The sequence below is a fragment of the Columba livia genome, chromosome 3 (assembly GCF_036013475.1).
Source record: "Columba livia isolate bColLiv1 breed racing homer chromosome 3, bColLiv1.pat.W.v2, whole genome shotgun sequence".
Lineage (NCBI taxonomy): Eukaryota > Metazoa > Chordata > Aves > Columbiformes > Columbidae > Columba > Columba livia.
In genome coordinates, this window is record NC_088604.1 from 3423322 (window position 1) to 3449993 (window position 26672).

At 43.8% G+C, this 26672-nt stretch overlaps 1 protein-coding gene across 2 annotated transcripts in view; it reads right to left on the bottom strand.

Annotated features, from left to right (window-relative positions):
• XKR6 (XK related 6) overlaps positions 1 to 26672 on the bottom strand; it is a 247879-nt gene that overhangs the window by 15439 nt on the left and 205768 nt on the right. For both annotated transcript variants that reach the window (XM_065055617.1, XM_065055618.1), the window contains one exon: positions 1 to 25808. This exon is cut by the window's left edge and continues 15439 nt beyond it. In XM_065055617.1, coding sequence (XP_064911689.1) covers positions 24844 to 25808 — 965 coding nt within the window. In that variant the 3' untranslated portion in view covers positions 1 to 24843. The remainder of the gene's footprint in view (positions 25809 to 26672) is intronic.

The following is a 26672-nucleotide window of genomic DNA, read 5'->3' on the forward strand; positions in this document are numbered from 1 at the left end:
CAAACCATCTTTTCACCTTCATACCTTGGACACAAGTCTGCTGCTTAACAGCATGGACATCTCCCTCACCTGGTGCCAACCATCTTGACTTGACCTGAGCTGTGAGTGATCCAACTCTGACTCTGTGTGGGGCTCTGTGCCTCCAAACCTCAGGAGATAACCTAGAGAAAAAACAGAGTCCCACAAGTGAAAGCCTCTGCCAATACTCCGCTCTCTAAAGGATCTCAGGAGACCCCTGACGCAAATCAAATCTGTAAAGGCTCCATTGCCAGAACCTGCTCAACCCTTTATGCAAATCTTCTCTTTAGTAAGTAAAACAGCAGAAGACATCCCCAATGCTATTATATCCACTTGTTATAATCCATCCGTCATGCAACAGCCAACAGAGAGGCAACTCCTGCTCAAATAGCACAACCTTCTCACCAATGCCTGCTGCTACTCCATGCCAGGATAAATGTTGGGTCAGCTCTACTGAAGCTGGTAAAGGTCTCCCACATTTACAGAGTAAGAAGGAAATTTTGCTCATGATACAGCTGCCAAAATAAATGGGACCTTTATATAAATGAACAGTGCAGATAGCACAGCAGTGAGCACAAAGCTAGAAGAACCACTCTTTCCTCCACAGAGGTATTGCGCATGATGGAAAAGACACACAGAGCTACTCAGTAAATCAGAGCTGATGCTACAGCAGGACATACAACCTCAAAGTCAGCATTAACAAACAGTCACGATATGACCACAGTAGCAAAGCGACAAGAAGATGTGACAAGAAAATGCTCTGTGACCAAACCCAAAGGCATCCCGCTAGCATCAGTGGAAATACTTGTGAGAGTAAGGGAAGAAAATCTGGGCTCCTTTCAGACAAAGAGATGAAGAAAAATAAATGCTTAAGACTTTTCCATTTCATCAAACGACTCGCCACCCCTCCAAACACCTCAGGACACCGTTAACGCTACTTCAGACATTCGCAACAAGGATAAACCTGGCCCCTCGTTAACATTGATCAGCGTGACCAGCTCAGATCCACGAACGATTTGCACAACCTAGTCCTTCACAAACCACATTTCACTGCAGATGTGATAAAAAACAAGCCGTCTCTGCCATGTACTGAAAAGACTCTTTGTGGCTCAGTTAAAAGGAGATCTTCTTGACTTTACAGTAGGTCACAAAGAGAATAACTACTAAGTGCAAAATTCAACCCTATCTTATAAGCAAATAAAGAACAAATAAGGCCAGGAATCCTGCATGATTTCTGAGCAGAAATTAAACAGCTGCATCTCTCCCTTTTGCCTAATGTAAGATGATTAATGAGCTGATATCAAGGATTATATATATTTCATGTCAAAATTTTGGGATTATAATGTTCAGACAGGCAAAGAATGAAATAACATAATGGAACCTCAAGAAAATTGTAACCGTTTAACAATAATCGTGCTTTTTGGGTGTCTCAAAACCCCCAAACTTCGTGAAGTCTCATTATTTCAAAATAAACCTTTCAAAAAGCTCAGTAGAATGACAAAATGCTCCAATTCAAACACACGCTTTGGAAGCATACGTTTCATATAGATATTTTTCTCATAGTTAGATTTTCTTCTTTTTTTTTTTTAAATCTACTCCAACCTGCAATTTCATCTGCTATACAATCTCATGAACACATCTGTATTTCATTCCATATAGACAAAATACTACACCATAAAAATAGAAATAGCTGGGAACAGGCAACAAAAATCATAAAAACAAACCAAAAGCCAAGCCAGATTTGTACAGACACCAGATCAGAATGAGGAAAAGAAAATGCTGTTTGTACTGAACACTTGTGCCAATTTTAGAGCGACGACTACGCAAAAGGGGCCTTGTGAAACCAACTCTAAGTATGTGTTTTGCAGTCCTGTCTTGTGCTTTAGGTGAAACCCAATAGCATTTTCTCCACTGAGATTTATTCATATTTGGGTTTAATTTCCTGCATTTTTTTTTCCCGATGGAATAGCTGGATTTGAGTTCAGTATTATTTTTCCTTCTCACTTACAAAATATACATCATACTCCATTTGTGTCTAATTCTTTCTGGTCACTAAGTTTTTAATTGCTTTGACAAAGCAGTGGGGGGAAATATTACTTTCCCCATAGTCCGGTGAAAAGGAAATGGAGAGGATTCCCCTCATTTTGCTCCCAGTAAAGTCAGTGTGTGAAATCCATGGAAATATTTTCTAATCAAGCAAAGAGTCTCAATGCCTATTATTTTATTTTCCTAATTCCAGGTGTTGTGAGCAGCATGAGGGTTGAGGAAGGATTGCACTGGGACAATGTGGGCTTTGTCCCCTCACATTTCTGGCATCAGGATCAAGCTGTGATGCTCTTGGAAAGGCTTTATTGGGAATAAACAGATTAGAGGTCCCGTCCACCTCAACAGTCCTCCCTGACACCCCTGTCCACGCTGTAGGACTCAGCCAGCATTTTGTGTCAGATGTTGGTCACCACAGTATTGCTGGCTCATCACTGGGTCCAAGGACACAAGCATAGGAGAAGGAGGTAAAGTCCTGCTCATTGTACCAGGACCTCCCATCTTCCTCATCCCTTCCATTGACAGAGCACAAAGTATCATGTGGTTCAGAATAATGCCCATGACCAAAAACTGAGACAGTTTTCACTCACCAGGATGATATTTGTGCACTGGCAATGGGAATCCTTGAGCTTGGTTTTAGACCATGAACTACCTAATGTGAGCTCATCTTCTCAGCTGTATCCAGAGAGATGGGGAGACACAGCTATCCTGAGGGAGATGCATCCCACATGTCTTATCTAAGTGTTTTAACATGCGTTGAATTGTCCTAGGGAAGTTTTTGTCTCTCCATTCAATAGAAAGGACCAAGATTAGTGATGCTGGGTCAACGAATGCCATCACACACACAACTTTTCAACGGTGGGAGTTAATTTTAGATGAGTGTGGTCCTCATGCTCAGTTATTTCAGAGAATGAATCCCCTCTTGACCCAAATGGAAACAGATGAACATATTCTTCCTTCATCAGTTCTAACAGCCCCTCTTTTTTTGCCCCTTCTCTGCCTCCTGCCAAATTCAATGTTAAGACCAGACAAACTAAAATTGAAAGATCAGGACTGCAAATCACTTTCTTTCAATTTTGCTGTTTGATTCCAGTTACAAACAGGCTGTATTTGGGATGAAAAAAGGTAAACCAATTCATGTTTGACAATTCTGGTGTCTATCTCACATCTCAAAAATAACACTTAATTGGAAAAGTAACAGAAATAATAACCATTCACTCATGAATACAATATTGATTCTAGTGTACAGGAAAATAGGATCCAGACAGGATTTTACAACTAAGAAGGGAACATTATAATGAAGATTATGACATTTTATGAATATTTGTGTTATAGCTTTGAGCTTTATTGCAAAGCAAAAAATATATATTTGTATATATATATATATTTTTATCTACATATCACCTCTGACATTGTATACAACACTAAATCACAAGAAATCAAAGAAATCATAGTGAGGTAGATACAAAACAAAGGGATGTTGAAGAATCCAGCTGCTAAATTTGGCTTAACGCAACTGTCATTAACATATGTATATCCAACACAGCAGTGAGCTTTGATTCACAGCTTAATCAATGAATCCTACTAACATTGATATTGATATTAGAGCCCATTTAGAAATAATGCCATTTGGAAAGGGGGAGAAAAAGGGGGTGGAAGTAAACCAGAAGTGTTTTCTATGAAGTAGTCATCCCCAAGGGAAAATTTTCCATTGATTTTTCATGACTTTTAGTGTTGATAAAACAGCTCTGAGAAACGGCCTGTGGTCTAGGGGTGCTGGTAGTGCATGAGGGTAGACAAAGAGGGAGGACTCTACAGCAAGGGAATCTACTGGGGTTGATAAGCAAAAGAAAGATAAACCATTTTCCCTGCCTTTTTGATGGCCAAAGGGAAGCAGCACACTCTGGGAATGCTCAAGGCTACATTCACCAGTGTATGCTTATGGATATTGGCTTGGACTTGTTGACGATGGCCAATGAAACAAGGCTTCAGTAGAAGGGCAGCCCCTCGATGGATTCTGTTGCTCTTTTCAGGCAACAGCAGATACGTGGCAAGAAAGGTGGTACCAGTGGAGTGACCGGGCATTGGTGTGACCGGTGTTGGGATCTGGTGAGATCTGGCTGCTTGGTCCACACTTCCACAAGGAGACTTGTTAAGGCACCTGGTTGACTGGGGCTCTTCAGTTAATTCTCATCACAATATCTTGGGAGGAATTTGGAATAGCCTTGGGCTTCCTGGCTTTTAAATCTAGTCTATTAATTCAGGACAATGTGTACCTGGTGCTTCCAGAGGAGAAAAGACATGAAGATGAGAAGCAGCAAGTTTAACTATAGTAAGGGGGAACCAGGTTGGATACAGAAAAACCTTTCCAGTGATGTTGAGTGTAAGAATGGTTGGGAAAAGCTCTTCTTTGGGACATCGGACCATCCTCTTCTATGAGATGGCATGTGCAGCAATGGAAGGGCATGACAGCCTCATATCCCAGGATGCAGGAGCCACATATTATCAGGGATGCGAGAAGCTCTCAGGTGCTTGACATGAAACACAAAGATAAGTTTGAAGCTCTGAATGAGGCAGCCCCTTTGCTGCTGCTCAAACATCTCCTAATCTTCTTGCAAAAGTAGGAAGTGATGCCCTGAAAGGTGAATAATTCCCAGCTGTTCTGCAAACTGTGGCAATCCGAGCGTTATTCTCATGTCATTTACAATGCCACGGCTGAATTAAAGAAAACAAGAAGAACTGACCAGAGCAGATTGCTAATAAGCAGGAGAAGAAGCCAGAGTTACCAGCTCACCATGTGAATCTACTAAACAAGTCACTGTTATAGCTCAGATTATTCCTTTTGCTTTTTCGCCTAGCCAAAGAATGACCTCATCCTTCAAGAAAACACCCAGAAGGTTATTGCTTGTGCATTCATTTTTAAGTTTGCTTGATAATTTTTGTGAAACCCTAAAATGACCAGAAGACCATCACTGAAAGTTTGTATCCCTTCAGAAAATCAAATGTCCCCCTCTCTTGAGCAGGTCGCACTCCGAATTGCAGCCTGAGACCCTCAGTTCTAGGAGGGGAATGCCTGATGTCAATGTGTCAGCAAGCATGGAGCTATGCTGACGGAGATAACTGTGAATGTTTGTTGTTAGAGCTGAAAGAGGACAAGTCTTATGATAAGCCACGGTGGGAAATAGTTCGGAAGTGTGGTAAATCCTGTCCACTTCTAGTGGGATTCAACTCATCAAAATGTAACCAGCTAAAGGGCACACAGCCGATCTAAACTGGATACCAGTTGGGATGAATCCCTACCTGGAGGTATCTTGTTGTGTCTCTTGAGTATGGAAGGGTCCTTGACAACTCACTGGGTACCCAGCTTTTCTAGCTAAATTAGATCTCATGCTCATACAGCCAGCAGGCAAAGTGCTTTGGACAAACAACTCCAACCAGGGGATGTGTGTGTCAAGAAATATGCTCTCTTAGGGTCTGAAAGCTGCAAGTGGCTTATAATTGCCCACAAAGTGAATGTCTCCTGCTGTTTGCCAAACACACTCCCAAAGATTTGGGTTTTTTTTTTATGTCAGAAAAAGGCATTGAATAGAAACACAGATCTGCTTTTATTTTAACCCTAATGGGTGCATTTGTTTGCTTTGAAGGGGCTGGGTAACCTGAAAAGGAAGAATAAAGTGCCAAGAATCCTCCACGTATTTCTTTCCCTTACACAGATTTTCCTGGTGAGTCCTGGAAGGAAACCTTTGCCATTTCCTCCCTTTAAGAAACTGGAGTGTATGAACTTAAAAGATTTTAGCAGCAAGATTATACATTGAGTCAAACTTGCCCTCTGGGTTCCTCCAGTCACTGAATCTACCAATTAGAAAAGTATCTTTTGGGTTTTTTTATCTCAAGGATTTAGTACAAACTGCTAACTGGGACATAGGGTGACTCCACTTGGGCTCCTTAGGTGGGTGTCTCCCAACACTATGTTTTCAGGGAAGGAAATTAGGTGTTCTGCCTTAAAGCGAGCCAGGTTAGGGAAATATTGTCTTATTTGTGTGTGGGATTAACCATTAAAACAGCCCAGAGATGCTGGCATCTTAACAGCAAGTCCAAGGGGCAGCTATAGCTCCTGGCAAACACCAGCCACAACCTGTCAGCACAGGTAGATGGAAGAACCGACATTTGTGTAGGAAGAGCAGGTAAGTAGACACTTGAGGCAATGCATCTTATGCCATCAAATAGATTGTAATGTGTATGGCTGGGTGAGATGTCCTGCAATAAGTGATTTAGGTGCGAATGCTACTTTCTAGAGAGCTGAGTTACATGAAGCGCTCACAGGAGGTTTCTGAGGCCACATGGATTTATAGATTGACCAACCGACTGCCAACAGCTGTAGCCATGAGGTTGTGCAAGATGGCAAGACTGCCCCCAGCTTTTCCACTACAGTTGTTTTCAAATAAATGTGGCTTTAACTTCAGTAGGAAGGCTGACATGAAGTTCTTGTTAAGGGTTCAAGCCCAAAAGACTGGCTGAAAGAAGCACCCATGCTGCCATAGACTGATGTGGACACTTGTGTTCCCGTTGACACATGGAAGAGGTGCCTTCTCTCTTTCACTGGCCATTTTTGCATCTACAGCTCTGTATGATAAACAGCCCAGCTGTTCGTTTGGAAGAACTTCACTAAATCCGGTGTCCAATGAGTCAGAAGTGGGGTTTCATCTAAAGAACTCAAGGTCATAGGATCATAGAATATCTTGAGTTAGAAGGGATCCCTAAGAAGCAAGATCATCAGGTCTGCATATAGTATGTAAGGCAAGGGTGGGCTAACAGCAGCAACCTGGGGTTTTGCCCTTTGCCCAGTTATTTTAGAGGTACCGTGGCTGAGGAAGGTCCAGATATAGGGATTTGAAGAGTGTTAGTGTGGTGGCCCATGACATAAGGAAGAAATTTTTTACAATGAGCATGGAGAGACACTGTCCCAGGTTGGCCAGAGAGGTGGTGAATGCCCCATCCCTGGAGACATCCCAGGCCAGGCTGGACGGGGCTCTGAGCAACCTGAGCTGGTGAAGATGTCCCTGCTCATGGCAGGGGGTTGGACTGGATGACCTTTGAAGGTCTCTTCCAACCCAAATTGTTCTATGATTCTATGGCTCTCAAGGATGGGGAAGCCTTGAGTGGAAGGGAGGAGAAGCACAACAGTGCTCATTTGAAACATAACGATGAGGAGACGCAGGTCAAAGCATGGCCAAATGAGGCAGCAGTGGACTTTGCTGAACGGAAGAGAGATGGAGGACAAGGGGTAAGTCGGTGAAGATTTCACTGTAAACTGGCCCGAATCGCCTCCCACTGGTATTGAGGGGGACCCTGTGGAATTTGCAGAGAGGGACCATGAGTGCAAAGTGCTTCAAGGTTTGATAAGCATCAGCAACCCCAGCTGGACAGGCACAGAGAAGGGGGAGTGACACGCTCTACGTTGCATGGTGAGTTGGTGGTGGGCATGGGACATGGCAGCCACAGCTTGTGGTCCCGTGGTTTCCTGAGCTCATCACTGGATGACCCTGTTTCCTCACCAACACTCTCTCCTTGGCACCCACTGGTAATCTGGAGTTGGGAAAGAAAGGCTGTAAAGGCTAAATTCCCACAGGAATACCCACTGTGAATAACAGGGGAGGATGATTCTCTACCTTTCCTCTAAGGAAAGGCAAGAAGTTAACCCAGTAGAGCCAGGCTATTCATTATCACTTGAAAACCTTAAAGAAATACATAAACCTCTACTTTTATGGTCTAGATGGGCGTGATCATGTGTTTGGATGTGTGTGTATATTATACACACCCCAACATGGGCATATGCTATTACGTATTTCTATAATATATAATATAGGATATAATACACACACACGCGTGCACGCGTGTTAGATACTCGAACATCTGAACTCCCCTTAATCAAAACTCTCTTCTTTGAAGGTCAGGTAACACTCACTACATTTTCTATATAGACAACTTTGTACATACAAGTCGTAAAGTGCGTTAAAAAGCGCGTAAAATTTTCTATGTAGAAAACTATATACATATAGCACACACATGTACTAAAACACTTGAAGTTAAGCCAAATTTCACCTTCATCTTCACATCCCCAATACCTACGATACAAAACCAGAATTAAAAAAGAAAAGAAGTACATAAGGAAACAAATTTGAAAAGAAATAAATCCTAAAACCCAGGAGAGAGAAAAACGAACCAAGAAACAAAACCAAACTCAACAAACAGTCAACAGAAGCCTGGCACATGTAGAAAACATCGATTCAGTTAGAGAACATAAAGAGGGTCACGTCTGAACCTCCTTTTTCTTAAAAACAAAAGCAAAGCAAACCCCTTTTGTTTGTCTGTTTGTTAGCTCCTATAGTTTGAGAAAAGTCACAGTAGCACTCTCACCTTGAACCAGAGTTTGGAACTTATTGTGTTTCTTTGTACAAAAGGAAAAGCGGTTTAGGTTATGGAAAATAGTTGGGAAATTTGAGGTTGGAGAGAGGAGATAGAGAGAGAAACTGGAAGATTGCATAGTTGTGAACAGTGGCTTCTCATCAAGGTGAAAAAGTGCATCATCTGATAAAATAGCATTTGATTATTAGTTTTTGTTCGGTTCCATATGTTTGTTTTTCCTCAGTCAACTGTACATGTCACACATGAAAAGGTATATACAGCACACACACATGCGAACATTAAACGTCTGACATTGAAACAGCCATTCTTTAAATGTTCCATCAGGTTTGTTTTTTTTTTTCCATGCAAATTTGTATTCTTTTTAAATACATTTTTTGCTACATCCTAAGACCACAAACTTGTCTAAGCCCATCTCATGTAATTTTGATCGTTAGCAACGCAAAAAAGGGAAAAGCACCAGAATGGCTCGGTTTGATCACCAAACCTCTGCTTTGACTTCTTTCTTGTTTGTTTTTCGTTCCTTCATTCACTGCTGGTTATTTGCTTTTGATTTTCTTTCTTTTTCTTTTCTTTTATTTCCTTGTTATCATTTGTTTGCTTTAATTTTTCAGAGATGGGAAAAACACAATTGACTTTTGTAAGCATTCTTGAGGTAAGAGTTATGATCAGCACCTGGGGCAGGCAACAAAGCTTCCAAAAGCATTTGAGAAACAAAGCGTGTGTCCAAACACCGCCACAAATGTCATAAACAACAAACCAAACAAAACAATTGGGATGCATATTCCAGGTTTCCGTGCTTGCTAAACCTCCCACCCTCTTTCCACCCCTCTTTCCTTTTCCCAAAAATCACAGAGAGAATTAAAAGGAAATCGAAACAACTTGGCACATTCCCTCTTGCACCAGCCGAACGAAAAAGGACAGGTGTTGTGCATTAAAACTGATGCTTCAAAAGCTTTTCATGCTTGCTGCCTGCCTCAAGTGCATTTTAATATATGTCTGATCATTTACATTTATATAGGAAAGTCATATCTGTTACACTTTATACAGGATCACTTCATTTTTGTCCTCTTTTAACCTTTTCACTTTTTCATTGTTGTTTTTTTTTTTTTTTTGGATAAAGAGTTGGTTATAACAATCTACAGTAAGGCTGCACAGGAAGAATTCTGTGTATTTTCTTTTATTTTATTTTCTCTAAGAACCAAAGTATATAAAATGAGGTTTTGATTCTAGCACCTTTTACAGTATTATTGGTGTTGCTCCCTTTAGTAGAAAATACCTTCCCTCCACATCTGCTCTATCATCTATCTATAGTTTCAGCAATACTTCATGGGTAACGACAAGGTGACAATTGACCCAACCCAGCAGTCCCTTGACAAAAACAAGTCTCTCCCCTGAAGTCAGGCAGAACTACTCGCATGAGCAAAGCAAACCACGTTCACCAGCTTCCCTCCTCCTGGAGCGAGGGCTGCAGCCTCATCTCACACGGAGTGGCACGGGAAACCGAGCATCCGAAGAGAAGAACAAAAATAACACCAAGTTGCTGTCTCGCTGGGGAAGCTGAGATGGAGAAGCTCGCTGGAGGGTGGTTTTGCTAGAGGGGAATAACACCGCTTGCGGCTTGGTGGGTTGCATCGCCTCGATGCAAAGAAAAGGTAAGGATGCTGCCCCAGAATCCTGCCCTGGGATGCTGTCCTGGGATGCAGCCATGGGATGAGGCCATAGGATGCTACCCCGGGATGCTACCCTGGGATGCAGCCATGGGATGCTACCCCAGGATGCAGCCATGGGATGCTGTCCTGGGATGCAGCCATGGGATGGCTACCCCGGGATGCAGCCATGGGATGCTGTCCTGGGATGTTGTCCTGGGATGCAGCCAGAGGATGCTACCCCGGGATGCAGCCATGGGATGCTGTTCTGGGATGTTGTCCTGGGATGCAGCCAGGGGATGCTACCCCGGGATGCAGCCATGGGATGCTGTCCTGGGATGCAGCTGTGGGATGCTGTCCTGGGATGCAGCCATGGGATGCTACCCCAGGATGCAGCCATGGGATGCCGTCCTGGGGTGCAGCCATGGGATGGCTACCCTGGGATGCAGCCATGGGATGCTGTCCTGGGATGCATCCATGGGATGCTACCCCAGGATGCAGCTATGGGATGCCACTCCAGGATGCAGCCATGGGATGCCACCCCAGGATGCAGCCATGGGATGCCACCCCGGGATGCAGCCATGGGATGCTGTTCTGGGATGCTGCCCAGGGATGCAGTCATGGGTTGCTGCCCCTAGACACCACCCCACCGTCCTCCTTTCATAGCAAGAGGAGACCTCCCCATGCCACAGCGGGAGGAAGATGTGGCCCTTGCAGCATATGCTGGCGATGGGGAGAGCTATTTGGAGAAACTGCTACGGTGCAAAACAGCAGCTTTCACGGAGTGTGTTTCTGGGAGCAGGGAAGGAGAAGTGAGCTGAAAAATGAACATGGGTCCTTGCCAAGGTTGGAATGCTTTACAGGACGTTGAGTTGTTGGTTTCACTCAAGCAGCGTATCATCCTGCAGAGGAATGGTCCATTCCCCATACAGCGGCATCAGAACCTCAATTATATATATATAATTATAACTATAGCAATATAACTATCTATCTATATTTATATATGTATACTTTAAAGTCTGTTACTGCACTGGCACATCATACAGAGGAAAAGCACTGGCGCTGCTGTTCGATGCAAGTGGTTGCCTTGACTGAAGTCCTGTGAAGGGTGAGCACCACAAGAAAAGGCACCACAAGGTTTTGAGAATTCAGATGTCACTGCCCCAACATTGCCGTTGGCAACAAACAAACAGGGCTTTCTGGAGTTAATGAGGGCAGGTGGGGCCAGGCCACATTATGGCCTTGCTGATGGCAGAAAAAAATGGGGAATTCCCAGAAAAAATAGTGGGGTTCATGCAGGGTGGCCGGTGCCTTGGTGAAATCGAGACCAGACTTTGGTCTTTGAAGGGGCACGTTGATTTTGCAAGCTCTTATCTAGCACTTTGGACACTTTTGAACAGCCTTTGCAAATTAAAATGGCAATGTCTTGCCATTTTCAACATGCTTGCGCCAGTGAAAGGAAAGCAGAATTGAACTTTAAATGCTGAAAGCATAATCTGACCTGACATGGACTTGCCTCCTGGGATGTGCTGGGTGCCTTCAGCTTCCACTAAACAAGGAGAAGTTGAAGGTGCTCAGCGAGTCTGATCTTATCCCTCTGTGGAGCCCTGCCCTGAATATCTCAATCTGTCATGCCGCAGGAGCCCAGAGAAGAAATTGTCCTGGACAGAGACCACGATCTTGATGGATTTACAGATGTTCCACCAGACTGAGATGGAGATCAAAATCTACACACCTGGTTTTCTAAGGTCTTAGCCCACGTTTCTCATCCACTCCTTATTCCATCAAAACCTCTATTGCACTAAACAATCTGGGTAGACCCTTGCTCTAATTCTTTTGCTCGTAAATTCACACACGAACGCGTGCGCACTTTGCCCTCCAAGACGTAGAAATAGAGGAAGATTTGGGGAATAAAACCGAGCACATACTCAGAGCAACAAGAAGTTGCTACAGACACTGTCTCTAAACAACGGTCTTCCCATGCGTAAGGTAATTGCTTGGTGATCGAAAAAGAAAAAGGAAAGACTCGCAGGCACTCTATGCCAAGTTAATAGCACCAGTTTTGCATCGTGTTGACACCTGTCAGCCCGTACCATCTAAAGCACCCGAGCTCTTCAGACAGCTGCTGACAAGCCGCCTGCCCCTGCTCTCAGTGGCATCGCATGGCGACAAGGGCAAAGCCACCCAGAAATGTCCTCGCTGGATGTGAGAGAAGGGTCAGGTCCACCCTCGGCCACTTCACTTGGCCAGCTCAGAGCTGGCGTTGTTGACCATCCTCATATCTCCCGACAAGCACCATGTGTGCGGCTTGCTGGCAGCAGCTAGAAATGGTGCTGAAATGCCACCTTGGGGAGAAAGGAGTTGTGTGTGGTAGGACTTAAGTGGTTTTCCTTGTTCATTCAGCCCGCCTTTTGGGGGTCTAATTGGGATCCCAGTCTCTCTAGACCCCCCAGTAAGGATGGCTCAGGTGTAGAAGTGACCTAGGAAGGAGCCAAGTCTAACTGTTGGATCCTTGATCCTAACTTGGATGGACAGGTATCTTCACCTTCAAGCCATGCTGGGTCAGAACGGCACTGGATGGATAACTTCAGATGAATGACCTGGGTCTAGAATGGGCTGAGTTTGGTTAATAAGGCAAGATTCAAGGCATGGGCATGACGGAGTTTCAAGCTTAGCGAACAAAAGATGTATAATACTTCTTACTAGGAAAGCTTAGACCATTATTTCTGTCTCATGTGCCTGATCGAGAGGGTCTGGGGTGAGCAAACCCCTTCTTTGGAAGATTTCCAGCCAGACAAGATTTAGGGTGGGAGAATAAGCCACAGAAATGCCTGTGGCATGGGCTCTTGGGAATGCACCTGATGACCCACATGCTCTTTCCATCTCTGCTTTCTCCAGCTCCACGACCCAACTGGACTGTGCTAAATCCTGACTTCCCAGTTGACTTTCCTGAATGCTTCCTAACGGGAGAGCGGAGCATTTCAGGGGATGGAGAAAAGCACTCCCCCAAAATATAGCGTGGTGTCTTGGATAGGTTTGTGCTAGTCCTGCTTGAGAAACTCAAATTCAGATCAGCCTGTCTGTCTGTCTCTGCTGGGCTGCATGGAGACATGGGAAAGGCTACATGATGCATTGCTTTGCCCTGCTCTGCCCAACTGTCCTGAAGTGCTTTAAGGTCTTGAAGTACTCCATCAACACCTACTAAATAATTGGGAAACTGAGGCACAGAACAGTTACATGACTTACCCAAGGTCACACAAACAACCACAGTGAAACTGAGGGCTGTTTTGGGGCAGACCCACATCTCTCTGTGTTTCAGTAAAGTGCTTAGCACAAGGAGGACCTAAGCCCGGCTGCAGTGCCAGTGTGCCTTTTGCATGGCAAATGGAATATATTCAGTGATTACAGCTTATTGCATTCAAAAACATTAGAAAAACCCAGGTGTCCTGCTTTAATAGCTGCTTTTTACTGTTTTGTAGTGATTGGGAATTTGTTCTCCTTGAATAAGGCTTATCTGAGGAATCAAAGGCAAAAGTATTTTCCAGGTTTTGAATGTTAACGATGAGTTCCAGCAGCGATTAGTCAAATTTCAATGTTTATGGGCAAAGTGGCACTTCTGAAATCGAAGTGTTTAAATTGTGGCATTCTCTATGGCTGTGCCAGTTTTCCAGTGCCATCAAAATTCGCTAATCAAAAACACTCCTAGGATGAAAGCTGATTTGAGAAGACATTGTGAACTTTCAATCGGAAGGTGCTCAAGAGCTTTGCAAGAAGTACGTAACTAGTCTGTTGTCCCAGCAGCTTCACAGGGTAGACGAGGATCCTTCAACCCACATTGCAACACCTGGGGCAAGTACAGCAAGGCTGGAGGTGGGATCGGTGATGGAACCCAAGCAACCATTCCCATATCGCGTGCCCTGGAGCACCAAGAGCACCAGGGTACATATTACATCTACCAGCAGAGACAACCCTAAAATCCTCTTGGCTTTCCCAACCAACAGCCCATGGCAGAGATGGAAAGAGAATGTATATCTTCAGGCACCACAATTTTACCTTCCATATATAACAGTGCATCCAAAACTATGCACACCAAAGGGATGATATTCCCATGCAATCAAAAAGTCTTTCAAATCCTCCAAAATGTATAGCTTTTCTGTGAAAACCCTGCTTTTAGGGCAACGGTTCCATGATGGGACATGCTATACCACTGGCTTTAGTGGAATGGTCTGAAGTTGGTCCAGTGACATGAGTGGAAGCCACCAGGCCGAGATGTGAAATAGTCCTTCCCTGAGTAATTTAAAGACTTTTCAAACTACTTCCCACTCCTTGTTGGAACAAAAGGCTGCAATGGTAAAACAGTTTGCAGAGTGGAAACATTAGCCAAAACCATTGCTTTTTTTTTCTTCATAGAAAAATGTTTTCAACCAAAAAAGTTTTACATCCATTTTGGGGAGGGAGCACATTTGGTAACTAAGGGCAGAATTTGATGTTCAGTGTAAAATCTCTTCCTTCTCACTCTCCCTACACAGAGAAGATGGGGACCAAGAGATTTGGCTGTGATACCTATTTAGAAACCTTTTAAGAAAATATGCATCACAGCTCTCCTCCAAACAGCTACAATTGCACCCAATTTAAGGTTTGTTTAATTGCTTGACTAGTACTAAGATGTCTATGGATAAGCGCGAACAAGTCCACTTCTACTACTTATCCATCGTAAATTTGTTGACTGATACCCAGCCTCCAATAATTGTGGAAAAAAGCAGATTATATGGGAATGGTGTGACACTGTAGTAATATGAGTGGGTTGCCTGGGGAACGCTTGGTGTAGAGTTTCTCTTGCAGCAGCGTCAGCTCCAAGAAAGTCCATTGAAATCAAGTGGTTTCAACGTCAGGCTACTGAAATTTCTGCAGGTGCGTGTCCCTGCATGTACTCTTATGCCCCCAAAAACTGATATAAAATCCTGAAGCGAAAAGATTGCAGGTGTAATCAGCTGGCATTTGTCCTGGATCTTTGCTACTTAGGAAGGAGCAGTGTTTGCCTTTAAGGTGGAGGAAAGTGGGGGTGAAGATGAGGTGGTGTTCAGCTGGGCCTGGCAGCAAGTTTTATTGGTAAATACAGCTAGAAACAAAAATATGAGCCACTCGTCCTTGTGACTGATGAACGGGAATGACATCTGGAGAGAAAACAATAATCATTCCCTTCGAGTGGCATTTGGCATTTGAATTCTAAGGGCTTTAAATCAGATTTGGGGAGGGTTTAATCCTTGCAAATGAGGTCCCAGTTTGCTGCATGTATTAACAGGGCTGTTCTCAGTGGTGATACTGGTGGAAGGGAAAATCTCAGGAAAGACCAGAGGCTACAAAGCTCCCGTGTGGGTCGGGGCTTTGCCACTCTCAGATGGCTCTGCTTGGAAAGAAACTCCTGATTTTGTCCATGTTTTCCCTGGGTCTTGACAAAATCTACAAGCTAAAATGGGAAATCTATTCACACAGGTGAAGGAAAAAACCAATAACGCCCAGTTTGGGCTCCGCTGGCACTGGCAGAAATGACTATTTTTAGCATAGGGAGTGTAATGAGGCACCTGGACATCAATGGAGCTTTACTGATTTATGTTGACACTGCTTTTGGCCCTCATTTTTGGTCTGATTTTGGCTTCCACATTTCTTAAGAAGTGGAAGATCTGGTGATATAGTGTTTTCTCAGAAGGATCTTCAGCTTCTGATGGCCCTTTGCCCTTGTTTTTACTTTAAACAGACACAGAATATTTATTTTAACCCTGCTTGCAAACCCCAAATCGCTAGCACCTCGCACCAGCAACTACTTTTCTCATCTCAAAAAGCCCTTTGGAATTCACAATATATTCATATATATTAAGACATTTATACTGTTGCAGTAACACCGCATGTATGCTTTTCTATATTTCCACAGGCTTGTGTATATAGACACAGACATACACGTTGATTAATCCCTTTAATCCTGAAAATTCACAGCCACTCACTTCGCATCAGACCTGATATGCAGTTGGAGGAGTTCTCTCTCTCCTCCCGCCTTTTTACCTTTGCAGTTAAAATTGCCATTGAAGTGGGTCAAAGCTCAGCACCCAGGTGCAAGCACAGCACATTTTCAGGAAAATTAAAGGGCAATTTATTGATACGGTGACATTTTTGTCCCTTTTAAAAATATATATATATATATATATATGTAATGCCCTCAATACCTTATAGTCTATATCCTATTTATTTCCACGAGGTGGGCGACAACGAGCTTTGAAAACAGCCTGCATTTACATCTTGTTGTTTGATCTCCTGGGTACACATCAGACTTTACTTGCTTTCAAAACCACACTTGCCCTCTCTCATCCCTCTCAGTCCATCCCAGTTCAAGACACAGATGTGTGGTGCTTCTTAGGACAAAAAGAGGGGAAAATCTGTATGTTGGCCAGCATTCGGTTGGGTCAAACAAAGCAGTTAGCATAGCACCAAAGGAGTTACATTGCTGTTGTGTTTGTTTTGTTTTATTTTTACCCAGCTTTAAATTTTTTGGAACAGAAGCAATAAAAAGAACCCAGAAGCACTAAGCTGAGTGCTTAAAACAGGGCAAATAAATGCTGGGGAGAAGAAGAGGGAAGGAGCAGACCCAAAGCTGATGCACATGAGCAGTGGCCCATCTGCTGGAGTAGGGCTTCTGAATTTGCTCTGCCTTCAGAGAGAAGATCTGCAGCTGCCTGGTTAGTCATGTGGAAGAGCCTGGCCCAACGTAGCCACAAGAATTTGAACCACCTCCCCATGGTGGACACAGAAAAGGGACAGGGAAGGTACGCGGCAGGCCAAGATGGAGCTGGAGAGGAGGGTTTCCTAGCTGTGTTCTTGCTTCATGCAAGGCAAGCCTTGGGTTCGAGAAGACAATGGCCACCCTGAAACACCAGCTGGTTATTCAGAACAGGCCAGAATTCACAGTCCTTACTCAGGAGAGAAAACAAGACCCAACAACGAAACCCAGGAGTTTTGCCCAAGTAAGGAGTGCATGAGTAGACTTCAAAAAGCTTTTCTAAAAGGGAGCGGGGAGTCTTGCCTCGCATTCTGTTTCCAGAAGTGACATAATACAATGGTCAGGACACTTGGACAATAAAACCACTTGGCTCAAAAACAGAAAATAAACTTCCTATCACATGCTTGTTTTTTCTCCCTTCTGAATTATCTGACCAGTGGCAATTTTGGAGCGATGAACTGGATCCCTTCCCTCCTTCTAAAGAAAAGTTATCCTGGGGGTTCAAACCAGGGATGAATCCGCCTCGATGGACATATCATCGACAGTCAAAACTCCCGTGGACGGCAAGGGAGGTTCTGCCTGTGGGAGGATGGTGAAGGCAGGCCTGGTCTAGGCTCTCTGGATGTGGCACAGATTCTTCTCCAGGAAAGCGGGTACTTGGAGAAGAGTCGCGTGTGAGCGGCGTTGAGTCTAGTTTATCCTTTCACAACCCACCATCACCCTTCGCGTAAGGAAGAAGTTCAAAAAGAAAAGCTACTGTACGACCAAGTGAACCGCAATTATTGTGCTGTCTTAGGCAGTCGAGAAACTTAAAAGGCAAAAAAATCAAAAAGAAAACAAGACTTATCAGTTGAGACTCTAGTTTTGCCATGCCTACAAGAGTCCTCAGCAAATAGTATACCAGCCTCCCAAATAAGGTCCAGGCTATTCCAAAACAGCGTGAGCAAATTTTTCACTGTATTCAGATGGAAGCTGATGACTGAAAGATTAGTGCACATTAACCGTGGCTGATGAGAGCGACTTTTAAAGAAATTCAAGTATTCGTCAGTAAGCTGTTCGGTTCAGAAATACTTTTGTGATCTCTAGTTTCAAGTTTCCAGAAACAGAAAGGAAAAGGGAAAGGTCACCTGTTGTGTAAGAAAACAATATTGCAAACAGTGCTATTACACTTGACCAGGAAAGCAAGGCTATTCAGTTGGCGCACGACAATTTTCTCCATCCCTTGCTTTTTTGGGGGAGAGAAAAGACTTAAGATTGCTTTCTCAACACACGCAACGCACCAGTGGGTTTTTTCCTTGTAACAAACCCCTTTACTGCTCATTCCCGATAACAGCACGAACCCAGCAAGAACGTCATTTTTACGGCGCACTTCCAGCACCTCTCACACGCATTTTACTTAAGCCTCACAACACCCCTGTGAGGTAGGTAAATATTATTATACCCATGTACAGATGGGTAAACTGTAGGCACAGAAAGGTTAAATCACTTGCCCAAGGTTACACGGCAACTTCGTGGCAGAGCTGGGGTCGAAACCCAGGAGTACTGTCACCCAGAGATCTGCAATGAGTTTTAGACTGTGGTGACTTTCTACACTCGCTGTAAATGACCATCTGACAAACACGGTGTTGCACAAATCCCAATAACTCCGCGCATTACAAAGTGCCTGATTTTCAAACAGTTGCCTTGCTGCATGTGTCCCAAAGGGAGGGGTGATAAGTGAAGTTTATGCTCTCAAATAATTCTTGTCTGCTTGAAATACTGTTCTGGTTTGGTTTGTTGTTTGGTTTGGGTTTTTTTTGGTGTTTAGATTTTTAATACACAACAGGAAACGATAGTCCACATCATTTTATCAACAAGATCACTTTCCAATTGGGTTGTGTGTACATCTGAATACACATTAAGATCCAGATGGTTTACGCAGATTTATTCTAATTGTCACCAACTGCCTCCCTCCTTATCAGCGAAGAGCCAATGGAACATATGCAGCTATCTGTCATCTCATTTTCTCGTTTTTCTCATTATCCCACTGTCTGAGCTTCAAGTAAGGAATAAGGGTTGAACACAGGCAATATCTAACACAGCAGGAAAGCTCCTACCTTGCTTCACATCGCACCTCAACAGAAAAAAGCCACCACATCACTATTCCCAAGTCCAGACACAACAGAACGATGAAGCGATTCCGAACGTGCTCATGGAGAAATAAGTGGATTGCAACAATCTCTAGCAGTACCCAAAGGTCTGGAAATGCGTTCTGCACACAGTGAAAGGTTTGCCCACGTCTATTTGGGATAGCCTCAAATATTCTCGTTCAAACCAGGCTGAGATTCTCTGCACCAGAATACACCTGAGCTCCAAGGAAAAATAAAACCAGCAATCATAACCCTGGGAAACTACCATCCCCAAAGCCCCGGGGCTTTAGACAACTGCCAAAATAACAACATGCAAGCTTCAGCGAGCAAAGGGTAGACAACAGAGTTCACATCATCCCTACCACCTAACATCAACTACTTCAGCTTCGAATGGGATTGGCATAGACCTTATTTTATTGTGGTTATTTGGGTTTTTGTATTCTGATTTTTGCATGACCACATTCGACCTGAACAGAATCCAGAGAAAAGCGAACCCAGTGAAAAGAAAAAGATCACAGAAAAACCTGTCTCCACAATTTTCTGCTGACCCCGGCAGCTTCCAAATTGTCTCTTGCCCAAGCTGCCCAGAAAACAGGCACTAAAAGGTTTTGCGAATGCACAGTAGTTAAGTTTTCCTTTTCAAAGCACCTCTGAGCTTCAACGAAATCGTGCTGGACACATCTCAGACCACATTTTCTTCGGGAGGTTTAGTCATGCTGCAGGTATGGGGGTGACAAGGTGCGCCATGCACTTGTGTGGAGGGATGAGGGATAAGTTGTGAAGTGAACCTTGTGTGCACAAAAATACACTTAGAGAGCACAGGATGACCACGGGATGATTATTTTCTGAAAGTCAATAGCGATGCTCCCCTTGTGAGCAGCACCGGCCAGGTTTTAGCAGCCCGCTGGCTAAAGCTTGGAATTAATTTTGCCCTGTTTCATCTCGTCAGCTTTAAATAAAAATACATGCAAATGACTACTGACTTTTGGCAGGTGTGGAGAAGGACAGAATGAAGCAGACAATTAGCTCCAATCCGAAACACTGAAAATATATATATTAACACTTGAAATCGGTGGCTTGCTTGCATTTTCCACTGCTAATTATACAGCACTGGCTCCACTCTGCAGTTCAGGTTGGATGTGCCTTGTGTGGGTGGCCAAGCATGACAAGGGCATGGGCAGGACCTTGTAATTCCTCTATTTCCATTGATGATTTGGTCTGGTCTGAATCATTCCTGTCTCCGAATTAGCAGCCTACAGATGTATAACAGTATCGCTCAAAGCACCCCAGCCATCTGACATGGGTAGAAGGACGGACGGATGGGTTGACATCAGCACGATAAAAATGATGCTGTTTGCAAAATAACCTCAGCAAAAAAAAAAGAGAACAAAGTGAACTGAAAAAATACCTTGTCCATTGAATCAGGCTGAAAATAGAAAAATGCCAGAGCAGAGCTGAAGTGCTAAATCTTGGTCTGTGGCATATAAGTACATCTTTATTAGTAAATTAAGCACTGCCAGGATCCATTCTGGCCACAAAGCCAACTGACAAGTGCTGGCCGCTACTAGACACTTTCACCCCCAATAGAGAGTGACTGCATCCAAAATGATGACTGGGGATGGTCTCTGGCCAGCGTCAACACCTGCGCAAGCCATGTCTGAGCACAGGACTCATCAGAGTGCATCAAAACCACGACATGGAAGGTCTGAACAATATATCAGTGGGGATGGTGGAGTCCTCGTGCCCCGGCTTTGCTCTGGCATGGTGTAGTTGTCTGGTTTAGATGATCCCAGGTTGAATCCAGCGGCACAAACATGCCAGAGAAGTTTCCTGCTGATCTTGTGATGTGAATAAATATGGACTCAACCTTCCCCATGACACTGTGAAAAACCCCTCATGGAGTATCTTCTGGTAAGAAGGTGGGACATGGTATGACTAACCTACCAGGGAGAAGCTAAGGAGTTAAAAATCAAGTGAAACCAAAGCAGATCACTGAGCGTCTGCCAAAGTGCACACCAAAAATCAAAGGGACCCCGGGCAAAGAACCCCAGGAGGCGAAGACTAGACTCAGCATCAGGATTAGTACCAATAAAGAGCTGGGGGTAATTTGGCTCCCCAAGCTTTTGGCTTGGCAAAAGGCGCTGTTTGGCAACAAGATCACAGGTAATCCCAAGAAGAAATGGCCACCACACCATGAACTTGTTGGGTGTGGTGGTAGAGCACATGCTTTACGTTAAGGCTGTTAATGAAGTCCTTTGAAAAGAAATAGTTCCTCAGGGTTGACACAGGCTCTCACTGGAAATCTTTTGCTAAATCAAGATGCCAGTAGATGTCATTCAAAGAAAAGACATAGCGGAGGCAGAAAGTTTATGCAACTAAGCGTAATGAAACAGTTTTAACACTCAGTTGAGGTCCCTGCCTTCATGGTTATTCATATCACAAGCCACGAAGAAGGAGGACTTTGGAGCAGGAGTGTGTCAAGCCCTTCGTCAAGCTGGTTTGGTTGTGAGAAGTTAGCACTGCATTGAGAGGTAAGGTCACTTCTAGAGTGTTTTGCCCTTCCACTCCCATAACGGGGTGGAGAGGACGGCTGTTGGTGTGGTGGTCTGGAGCACGGGTCCGTTCCTGAGGGAAGGCAGGCCGCAGATGCTCATAAGAGGCAACGATGAAGGGTTTCCTCAACTCCTGATGGGTCCACCTCGGCTCGTTGACTCATTTCACTGTCCTGGTACGAAGCGGCAAGGTCCAGCTGTTCAGTGGAGCCAGGGGGTGGCATCACATCTCCAAAACAGACCAACAACTTCATGGAAGTGGACCGTCTCATGGTGTTTTTGAAAAAGAAGGATGCTATTCTCCTGGAGGAAAGGTCCCCGAGGAACAGCAGGGTTGTTTGCCATCCATTCCTTTCTCATGCTTATGCCAATGAGACGCAGATGTGTAGAAGAAAGCTCTTCACAGAAGGACCAAGGAGGGTCTTTATATGGGGCATGAGGCACAGGGAGCTGGATCAGAGTAAGTCTGCACTAGTAGTACAGGTAAGTCAAAAGAAAGTCCTGGGAGGAAAAAGGTATGCCTGTTGCTGTGTTTTTATGACTCAACAGCTGAGGACAGCAAGTTCACTTCACAAATTACCTCGTTTTACAGAGACAACATACTGAATAGGAAAGAAATAGAGTGAAATGTTAGTAGGACATTTGAGAAACGACTGGTTATGGGACAGACAGTAGAGAAGGGAAATGAAGGCTTTTCACAAATATATATAAGTGTTTAGATATATATATATATGTATTTATGTGCACAGTAAACAAGGGACTGGGAGTTTAGACAGGAGATGACAAGACAAAATCCCTCCCTTTGCATGAAAATGTGACCCTCACGTTGGTTGTAATCAGAGCCCAGAAACAATTGCCTGAAATGGAGTTTGACTGGGAATTACAGTACCAGCGACAATTTGGCTTCTTATAAATTTTGCCGTGTGTCTATAGTTTGGCGTGAATCGGTCCTGCCCTCCTTGGAAGGGACAGACACCAGCTGAAAGTTTTCTTTACAAAACAAAAGCGAAACAACAGAAGAAACCCCAATGTTTTCTCAGAACACTGCAAAGGATCACTGATTGACAAAAATGGTTCTCTTCAGGTATATTCAGGCGAAGAAAGCATTCAGCTTCTTTAAACTGTTATATAAAATTGGTACTAGTTTCTTTAAATACTATAATAAAAAAAATCCATCAAATAAAAAAAATCATAATAATAATAATTAAAAAATATCTCCCCCATGCTGATCTTCTCTTCGGAATAGATCAGCATGGGGGTTTTGCACCCTAGACAGTTACAGTATTTCTGGAATAAAAAATTGCAATTACACAGAGAAAATACTACAGCATTCACTTAAAAATATCTCATTTTGTTGTTGTTGTTTTCCCCCTCCCAAGCACAGGGACGGTGGGATTGAAAAGATGCCCTGAAACGGGGATATTCCTTTAAAGGAGCAATACTCTCGAAACGGAAAAGGGTGTCGCGGAGAGACGCAAACCTGTGATTGAACTCGAAACAAGCGATTCCAGCACAGAAACAAGAACCCGAGAGATGTGAATGTTCAGACAACCGAGCGGGTTATTCGGTAATGTCAAGACAACCACGCGACCTTCGGCAGGTGACCGTCTAGGCTTTGCCATCATGGGAGGTGGCAGCATCTCCTTGCGGTGAGAAGGCTAAGCTAAACCACGATGCTCTCGCTACGCTCTTGAGTTTCCTCTGGTGTTGTTTCTTGCCATGTACTTACAGCAGAGGGTGACACGAGACAGTTTTGTGGTTTTTTTGTTTCATCAGCAGTTCCCCACATGTACCGAGTTGAAGAATTCTCAGCTAAATCACAACAACAACATCAACGAAAATACAAAGCACCAAATCATCTTGAGACGTGAGTCATTTTACAGGTTATTACCGTTTGAAGAAGTTTGTTGGTTGTTTTGTTGTTGTTTGTTGTTTTTTGTTGTTTTGTATCTTTTTTTTTGTTTTAAATCCCGACTTTTTCATGTTTTGTTTTTCCTTAAAAACAAAACAGAACAAAACCATAAATCAAAACCCCAAAACCCCCAAATGGAACGAAGGATGCTTTACAATCACTTTAAGGCTCGCACTGAATGAGACATGACAGGTCTTACACGAGATTACAAATAATACATGTATGCCTTTCACAGCCTTAAAATGATACAGTAGGTCAAATTATTTTGCCAGTCACTGATCAAGTATTGTGCCTTTAAATTGACTTGCTTTTTGCTACTATGCTGAGTTTTATTATTACTGAAATATTTATTAGATATGTATAAATGTACTTTAGTATAATATTTTTGGTATATAATTTCAACGTTTCTTATTTTCTGGAAATCAAGGTGGCAGGTCTTACTCTGGGCTCAGACGGTTAATATTTGCTCCACTGAAGTCAGTGGCGCTTTAGCGTGTGCAATGGTCGGAAACAAGATCAGATACTGTAATACCACATTAATCTGGTGCAAACCGACCAGATTTGGCCGGTTTACACGAGGAAAACGGTTACATGGTGGGCTCGCCTTTACAACACGACTCGGCTCACAGGCTTGGCCAACTGGTGTTATAAATGCGTTGCCAAATTGAGTTACAGACCTGATTTTGTCTTTCAGCTGTTGGAAAAATCAAACTCCATTGGGGCTTTGCTTTCGTATCTTTAGACATTTGGGTTTTTTTCTGCTCAATCCAATACGAGCGACAAAATTGATTTCATACATTTCTCTCTTTTTTGTTGTTGTTGTTAATTTTTTTCTTTTTTTTTTTTTTTTCTTTTTTCTATTTTTTTTTTAACATTAAGGATTGTATTTCGGTTGGTTGTTTTTGTTATATCTTTTTCCTGGCATATCATCATCAAAGAGTTTTGCATGAGAAAGGTGACAGTACTTAATGAAACTCAGCACCTAAGGGCATAAGGCAGTTGTAGGTTTGTTTGTTTGTTTTTTTTATTTTTCAGTCAGCACCAATCCCATAAATAATATTCTACACTTGGTGTACGATATAAAACTGATGTGGAGATGCCTCCTTCTCCACCTGTGAATCCTAGGTGTGGAAGTTGAAATACTCTTTCTTGTGTGTAAAAAACAAAAGAAAAGTTTTTCTTTTTGTTTTTACTTACAAAACATAGAGAATATCTTTTTTTTTTTCTTTTTTTTATACATACAGCAACCAGAAAGAAAGCTTATCTGAAGGTTTGTGTTTGTTTCATGATCTGTGTTTACCGTAAACAAAAATAAGGTCCCCTCTTTTACTTTTGCTTTAAGGAGCTTTTAAAGTGAAGATTCATATTGTAGCAACTCATATAAGAGAGGTCCATCTCTATACCTAATACCTACAGCTGTGGGGGTGACATACTGGAGGATGTTGATAGTTCTTCTTAACCTCCTGTCTACAAAATGAGCATCCCATGCAGGGTATCTTTTTCTCGGGATGTCAATCTTAATGAGAGGCCCCTCGGGGGGGTAGGGTCGCCCAGATGGAGTAGATGGTACCATTGCTCTCACCTGGAAAACGGGCAAGCAAGTGTCAGCTGTGAGTTCCTCCTGTTGCTCCGTGACCGCTCTGGTGGGCGTAGCCTGGGCCCCCCGGTACCCAGGGGTTTGGGGTGCCATGGGCTCAACATCGGGGGGCAGAGGAATGCCCCAGAGCAGCTCGGCGCAACAGGAGCTGACTAAGATCTTAGCTCTTGGCCCCATGGGATGCAGCACACCATAATATAACAGCATCAAAGCTATCCCAGCAGCAAAGCTAAGAAAGACACAACACAGTGCTGGCACGGCATATGAGTCAGTAGTGTCAGGATCTCTGTAAAAATACCAAAGGAGCGTCAAGGCAGCGTTCTCCGTCAGGACTACCGTGTAATACGCAAACATTCTGTATCGAGTCCGCCCTTCCTTGACATTAAACCAGCAGAAAATGTACACAATCCCTACCACCATGTTGAAGAGGATCTCCTCCCACTTAGACATGCAGAAATCTGTCCCACCATGGATGATCCAGAAAGCCATGGCACACCAATGGACCACTACAAAGATCCCAAAGTAGAGCTGGAAGATGGAAGCAAAGAGAGCAAAAGAAATAACTCGGGATGAGATGGTGAAGAGGCGCCAGAAGACATGGATGAGGGCCCCTCTGTAGCTCATACTCTTCTTGTCGTCCCTAGAGTCCCGAAGAAGCTTGTGATAGGAGGCTAGCACCCAAGCCAGGGACATCAGGGAGGCCACAGAGGACACACCTGCCGGAAGACACACAGATCCACCGAGTTAGACAGGAGGTTTGGTTGAAAACATCATCTGCTCACTAAATTATTGCATCTGGGACAGGCTCAGTAGCCCAAGGGTTCAACTCACGTCAGGTTGTCCTTACAGTCTAGAGGAGAGAAATACAGAAATATCAGTGTGGGAATTGGAAACAATGCTGCATTCAGGAGTTCTCTGATACACCACATGATGCTTTATCTTCATGAGCTGTTGGCTCTGCCACCCCACCCCAGCTCTGCTCGTCTTACAGGGAACAACCTCTGTCCTCATCCCGATTAGATCCACATTTGAGAATCTGAAATCCAGATTCCATCTAAACGCTGCAGCCCAAGTACAAAGGTTATTTTCCATAGCAAAGGGTCTACCTTGGAGTGCACCATCGCAAGAGCAGGACATCTATATTCCTTGTAACTGCATGGATCTTTTTTATTCTAAAATACAAGCAACATTCACATTGACTAGCACTCGATTCTGCCCTAATCGGGAATCCCCATCTGCCTTTGGGAAAAATAGACGATTGTTTTTTTGTCACCCTGTGGTCCCATGCAGATGAATACACAAATACAGGGAACTTCAATGCTCATCAATACCCTCCAAATGGTCCCAAAACAAAGAATCTGATCCCTCCAGCATCTCCCCTGCCCTGTTTCCAGGATGGACTGAAGACCTGTGGGGGATCTCCAGCCTTGTGTCCTGCATGGACCACAGATCCAAGTTGAAGTCACGTCTCATTCTACTCCTGATGGGACCCACTGGAGGGACCTGGGATCTGGTCCATCCCCTTCCCATGTTTGGGACAGCTCGGGGAGCCTTTACCAGCTCTGCCCAGTGCACTTAGA